The following is a 6,891-nucleotide window of genomic DNA, read 5'->3' on the forward strand; positions in this document are numbered from 1 at the left end:
AAGAAGAAGAAGAAGAAGAAGAAGAAGAAGAAGAAGAAGAAGAAGAAGAAGAACAACAACAACAACAGCAACAACATCACTAATAACTACAACAACAACAACACCGCAACAACAACTGCAACAACAACTACACTGTATTTTTAGAAAAAAAAGCAGTTGAAACAAGTGTATGACGTAAGATCAGGAGAATGCAGGGCAGAATATCTAGGGGCACAATATAAAATCAGAAGTGATGAACATACACAAGGACCGTGTTTCGGTTTGAAATGTATTCCACTTTTATTTTTAGCTTTACAAATATTGAGAAGTCAAAAAGTGAAGTGACGACCTTAGAGGTTGATAATGTCAATTTCTAAAATCACAAATACAAATATTTAATAGGAAACAAAATACTAATTGCCGTAACAATGGCAATTTTTAAAAGTACATGGCATGATGTAATGACAAGTTTTCAGGTTGAAATGAAAAGAGACAATAAGACATATTACATAATGTATGATGAAAGTGAAGACGACAGAGGCATCGACGACGAAGATAACGACGATAAGGATGCTAGAGATAAGCCCTATTTCGAAGATGTGAAATATATCCTTTAAGGACCTCCGCCCCTCCCCTCTAACCCTTTTATTTTTACCCTTTAACAACCCCCCCCACCCACAGCCCTCCCACCTACTTTTCAATATACACTAAAAAAGGCGCCCCTTTTCTGTTCCTAGTCAGCCAGCCACTCTCTACGCGAACTCCCCGTACAAAAGTTTGTGAGAAACTTACGCCCCCTGCAACAATGTAAGGTTGTTTAAGCTGCATGATCTCTGAATTTCACGTCCATCTCAGACAGGACCGAGGCAACTCGTTACCCTAGAATTACAAATTTCTATCTTCTAAATACCTAGTTTTGAGGAATTTGACGTAAATTTTTTTTGAGTTTTTCAATAATATGTTAAGCTTCTTCGAAAGCATTTCTTTTAAATTCTTTTAATAACCACTCCGAATAGTCTTACACTTTTGATTGAGCAGATATAATATACTTTTGGTTTCTGACCCTATGGTCTTATAGTAACCCAAAGCGGTCCAAAAATGTCAGTTACAACGTTGTAATTCTTAGGTACCGAAATGTGAAAAATCGTCTAAAAGACAACTTCGAACAGAGTTCAGATCTGAACCCCCGAACCCACAATCTTCCGATTACTAGTCCGGTAGCCTGGACACTAGACTAATTTGGTGGATACACGATTAGAGTGTGACAGCGACGGTAAGCTGTTTGGTCACCTTGCATAGTTGAGCTATACTTCCTCTCTTTCTCTCTCGATCCGTTCCTCTATACACGCCACTGTCTCTAGCTTAATCAGCTAGCAGTGGGCGAAATGTAGAGCAATCTTTTAGGAGGACAGTTTTTTTTTCTCGAGTCATTTATATTACATTGTATGTTAACTTCCCAAATTGCTGTACTGTTAGAATACTTTTCAACATGATGATGATGATGATGATGATGATGATGATGATGATGATGATGATGATGATGATGATGATGATGATGATGATGATAATGACGATGATAATGATGATGAATATCATTAACATGTCCGCTACTGCCCTTATCATAGTGGTCATCGTCGTCATCATCTTTTGTTCGTGTCATCCTGTTTATAAATGACTTTCTCACCACTACAATCCCAATTGACCAGACACAAACGCCCACCCATCCCCCCAGTACTGGCAAGAATTAACAGAGATCGTAAGAAGAGGCGAGATATTTTTACCTCACCTTTTGGGAAAAAACGAGGGTGAGTACACATTGAGACCGGTTGAAGTCTAAAGTCGTGCCATGAAGTCATTAGACATCGGAATTCAACTGGATTTCGAAGTTCAATGACGTCAAAGCTCATTAGCAGTCATATAAATCAAGTGTGGCATTGGCATAATTCAGTCTGATAGATTCAATTTATGTTGAGAACCATAATGCATTTCCAAATAAACATTCACATTGAGCTATTCTGTAGACGCTGGTGAAACGTACCTCTTTGCCGTTTCTAAAAGCTTAATTAGCTTTTCAGTAAGGTAAGAGATGGCTGCCCGAATGGATATTCCTTTTTTTCAGTTTGCCTTTCCAAAGATATGAAGTCATTCCAGTCACTTAAAAGTTTAATCTCATTCATTCATTCATTCATTCATTCATTCATTCATTCATTCATTCATTCATTCATTCATTCATTCATTCATTCATTCATTCATTCCGTTATTCATTCAGTCGATCATTCATTTAAACAGTGAACCATTTCTTCAATTGTACATTAAAAAAATTCTTAAATCATACTTGTTTTTTCACTACCTAAGTCATTCTGTGACACTCGTCTGTCTCTTTGTGAAAAATAAACATTCATTATCTCAAAAGCACTAAATGGAGGAAAACGGTCTCAAAACGGATGACTTATTAAATAGCCACAGCATATTTTCTGTACAATATTATACACTCGAGACAGTGAGAAAAGTTGCTGGTTTTAGTATGTACAATTGAGACAAGTTAAATTGCAAAAAGTAAACAAACAAACAAATAAACAGAGGCAGACAAACAAACAAACAAAAAACAAACAAACAAACAAACAAACAAACAAACAAACAAAAACGCACATTTCAAAAGATACCTCATAGAAAAAGAAACAAAGTTTGCAATAATAAACAACTGCACCCCCCCCCCCTCACACACACGCACATACACACTCACACACAAATAACCCAGATAATACAATAAATAAAACGTAAGAATAATTCGTAGAATGAGGAGCACAAAAAAACGAGGAGCAGCTATATATATACGCGTTATCTTTTTAAATCTTGGTTGACAGAAGCCAGTATTTTGAGGGTTTTTATATTTTAAAAGTCTTTTTGAGTGGGGATAAAGAATGAGAAAATAGGACATCTTCTTTCCTTTGCTTCTTTGTTTTTCCCTAGTGTTGAAGGATTCTATTGTGACAGTGGCAAGATAATTTTACAGCAATGGGAAAGCTGGTACTCAAATTTGCGAACCAAAACTCCTTTCATAGCCCTGTTATCACTATTGCAAAAAAACTCTATTCCCGTAAAAGAAAAGACTAATCGGCTGAACGAAAAACAAGGAAGAAGAAATATAAGACGTAAACAGTGTCGTAGAAGGAAAACACGAATGGAGAGACTGAATGCTGGTAAAAGAAATAAATTACGAAAAGACATTGTTCACAAATATGTTATGTCACATAAAAAACATCCTTATGTTGAAGCTGGTATGGATGAGCTTCATAAAAAATCACAGTAACACATTGAAACATATCATGATTGACTGGCCATTGAAGTCAGTTTTCGACCTTTTTCTCTGTACATGCAAGATACAGCATATACTCCTCGCCAAAGATACGTCGTGTACAACCAAAGAAAACATCTTTATCATACTCGGAGCACAAGCTGTTGACTGGATCATCCCAAGACAGGGATCCAGGAAGTACAGCAATGTTCTCTATAGAGACATCTCTCTGTCTTTCTCTTTTTCTCTACGGTCCAAATAACAAACATGAGGACATTTAAATGACATCTTTGCCAGACAACTACTGGATTTTGTTTGTTTGGCTGAGTTTTTGTTACCGAGAACAACATTTATGAGAGCATTATTTAATCAGAAACAAGCAGTAAAGTTACCGCATGTTGTCGCAGAGTATTACCCACAGCTATGTACTGCTGTTATCTTCCACGTTCGACAATAGACCTTACCACCAACCTTTACAATTCTATGTCTATTCAGAACTCAAAGCGGCTCAAGAACAAACGAGCATGAGTTGAATTTAGTCCCTGTATCTTGCAAACACTCGGTGGTCATGAAGAAGTTCAAGGATGGTAAGCCTAAGTTGATTGAAGTAATTGTTCATTCATGTGAGCAAAACTATTATCATCATCAAAGGTGAGAACATCGGCGTGATTTTCTATTATGTACAAACTGCACCCTATCCCTCCCCTCAAATGACTTCCCCCCCCCAAAAAAAAACCCCCCACCCACCAACAAAAACAAACAAAAAACAACTCCCCACCCCAGCTTTAAAAAAGCAAAAAAGATTGGCGAACCCTCCAAAAAAGAACGATAATCAATTCTTATGTAGCGTCAAAGATCGTACATAGCAAGATAGTTCACTTAGCCACAAGAGTGTCTGCGGAAGTCTGCGCATTGGATCAAATGGAGCTGTAGTCTTTGTTTTTGAAGCTCTCTTTTGTTTCTCCAGAAGAAGAATAGGAATTGCACAGTTCGTCAGTTTAACTTGCATTGTTTTTCACATAAGTATGGTAACTCTGATCGCAAAGTTCGCACTTTTTCGAAGAGGGCGCCACCGAATTTTGAGGACACTTTTTTAATTGGCTCAAAGAGAGGAATAACTTATCTTGTTATACACGATCTTTGGTAGCGTCCTTTTTCACGCCGAGACATCGGTTTCTAGGTGGCTGTTGCTTTTATCATTGCTGCATCTTGCAGGAACAAAGTCCCCTCCGTTACTCACATCAGAATTAACGTGTTCATTTTCACGACTCTCTCGAGGGCTCAACGATTTCGAACTCGTTACGTCGTCCTCACCAGCGACAGGGGCTGGCTCGTGAGGCGACTCGCACACGTCATTATTTTGAGCAACGCTACAGCCAGCGTCAGTATTACCACTGGTATTCTCGGCACTGCCACATTCCAAGTCCATTGGTTCATCTTCCTTGACCATAACCTGCATATCTACCTCGTCCCTCTCGCCCTTCTCGCAGGGGCTGTGAACGGGCGTGCAAGAATCGTGGGCGTCATCACTCAAACTGGCGATGGAACAGGAAGACGGCGACTGCAGACCGCCATTGTTAAAACTGTCTCGAAGCGTCTTCTCTTGAACTTTACGTAGCTCCATCTCCGCAACCGAGCCCGTGACCGATTTACTAGGTGGGAACAGTTTTTTAGCGGCAGTTACGTCGTTTTTGAGTTCTTCGAGGTCGCGTTTGAGTTTGGCGCGTCGGTTTTGGAACCAAGTTATAACCTGGGCGTTGGTGAGGCCTAGACTGGCTGCGATTTCGTCACGGTCTGCCGGTGTCAAGTACTTCTGGTACAGGAACCGCTTCTCCAGCTCGTAGATCTGTTGATTGGTGAATGCAGTGCGAGATTTTCTTCTTTTCTTGGGAGGCTGATGTTTTCCGAACAGGGCAGCCTGGTCTCTTCTCTTGGCGTCTGAGGAATAACAAATAGACATTAAAGAAACTATTTTTGGGATGTTAAGTCAGTGAAAGAAACAGATTAAGAACTGCAGAAAAAAGGCTGAAACAAAATAGTTACAAAAGATAATACAATATGATAATATACCGATCATTACAAAAACATACAGTTCACAGTCATCAAGCTTAGTATATGGGACAGCATCATCAAAAACAACAAAATGTCATAAAAATGAATACGTTGTACATGTTTTACCACTATGAGTAGAGACCGCGAGGCAGATAACGAAGTGATGATGATGTTTGATATACATTTCAATATGAGCAGCAAAAGCTGCAGAGAAAAGCAGGTGCTCTCCTGTTACTACACGAAGCGACGTTTTAGTGTTTAAATAATTTAGAGTATGAATGTATGAGTCTCGAATCTTTCAGAAAGTGTGAAAAGGGAAAATAAAACTACCCAAAAAATATTTTTAACTCCTCACCCCAATAAACAACAACAACAAAACAGAACAAACAAAAAACTAGAAGGGAAGAACAAATCTGACAAAGACCCAGAAAGTTAACACTTGGAAAAGAAGAGATATTATACGGTTACTCAAAAGAAAGAAAAACGAACACACAAAAAAACAACCCCCCCAAAAATTATGAATATTTCACAAACCCTCACGGGCTCACACTCACACACAATGGAACATATTAAGAGTTTACAAAAGAAAAAAAATCACAGAAAAGGGGAAGGAGGCCGGCGCGGGGGGAGGGGGGGGCAGAAAGAGTGAGGATTATAGAGCCCGTAGAAAGAGAGAGGGTTTATAAGGGGTCCGTGTGCTGGGGTTTTGGTGGTTTGGAAGATAAAGACGTGCCGAGGTAAAATGAGAAACAAGGCCCGATCTTGAAAGCTAGCCTATTGTATGTAATTGGGGTCACGGGCTACAAATGACAAAAGTTGAGGGCAAAAAACCATCTCCTGAGGAAACCATCACCCGCACACTACGTAATTATTACAGGGGGCCTTTGTACGTACCCGCAACCCTTAAATGTTGCCGAAAGGATACAGAATAGACGGGAGTTTTTACGGGTGGCTGCTATAATGTTAATGTCACCCGTCACTGATAAGGATTTTTATGAACTCCCGAATTATTGGGGGCAGCGACGAGACAATATTGCGCGGGGATGGAGGGATGCGATGAGATGGCAATGGTAATGATATTTATCTTCCAAATTTTGTAGCCAGAAAATTTCATTAGCTCTCGACAGGTGTGATTTCGGTGTATTGAAAGAAAGCCCAATTTATGCATGTGTATTTTTTAGGGGGAGGGTGGTGGTAAGATTCTCAGGATTATTACAATCACCTGTACATGTATTTGAATAAAGGCGTTATTGTTGCTTGTACAGTTTTGGGTTTTTTTTTCTGACCCGAAGTATAAAAATAACAAAACAGATCAAAAGGTACGTTCAGGAAAAAAGTGATTTAAAAAAGAACACAAACGCTGCTCCAGGGCATTATAGTCCAATAGGCCTCCATTCTCGCTGTTATGGAAAGATTTTGTCAGTTTTGTCAGCGCACATGTAATATGAAGCTCAGGAAAATGCTGGCTTATTTACGTTGTGTTGTTTTTGAAAACGGTAGATAGATAGATAGATAGATAGATAGATAGATAGATAGATAGATAGATAGATAGATAGATAGATAGA

At 39.1% G+C, this 6,891-nt stretch overlaps 1 protein-coding gene across 3 annotated transcripts in view; it reads right to left on the minus strand.

Annotated features, from left to right (window-relative positions):
- Positions 1–2,880: 2,880 nt before the first annotated feature.
- The window catches only part of LOC101850373 (probable serine/threonine-protein kinase nek3), a 74,195-nt gene continuing 70,184 nt past the window's right edge, over positions 2,881–6,891 (minus strand). For all 3 annotated transcript variants that reach the window (XM_005088883.3, XM_035970345.1, XM_035970361.1), the window contains exon 3: positions 2,881–5,212. In XM_005088883.3, the coding sequence (XP_005088940.1) occupies positions 4,431–5,212 (782 nt within the window). In that variant the 3' untranslated portion in view covers positions 2,881–4,430. The remainder of the gene's footprint in view (positions 5,213–6,891) is intronic.

This window comes from Aplysia californica, unplaced genomic scaffold, assembly GCF_000002075.1.
Source record: "Aplysia californica isolate F4 #8 unplaced genomic scaffold, AplCal3.0 scaffold00001, whole genome shotgun sequence".
Taxonomy (NCBI): Eukaryota; Metazoa; Mollusca; class Gastropoda; order Aplysiida; family Aplysiidae; genus Aplysia; species Aplysia californica.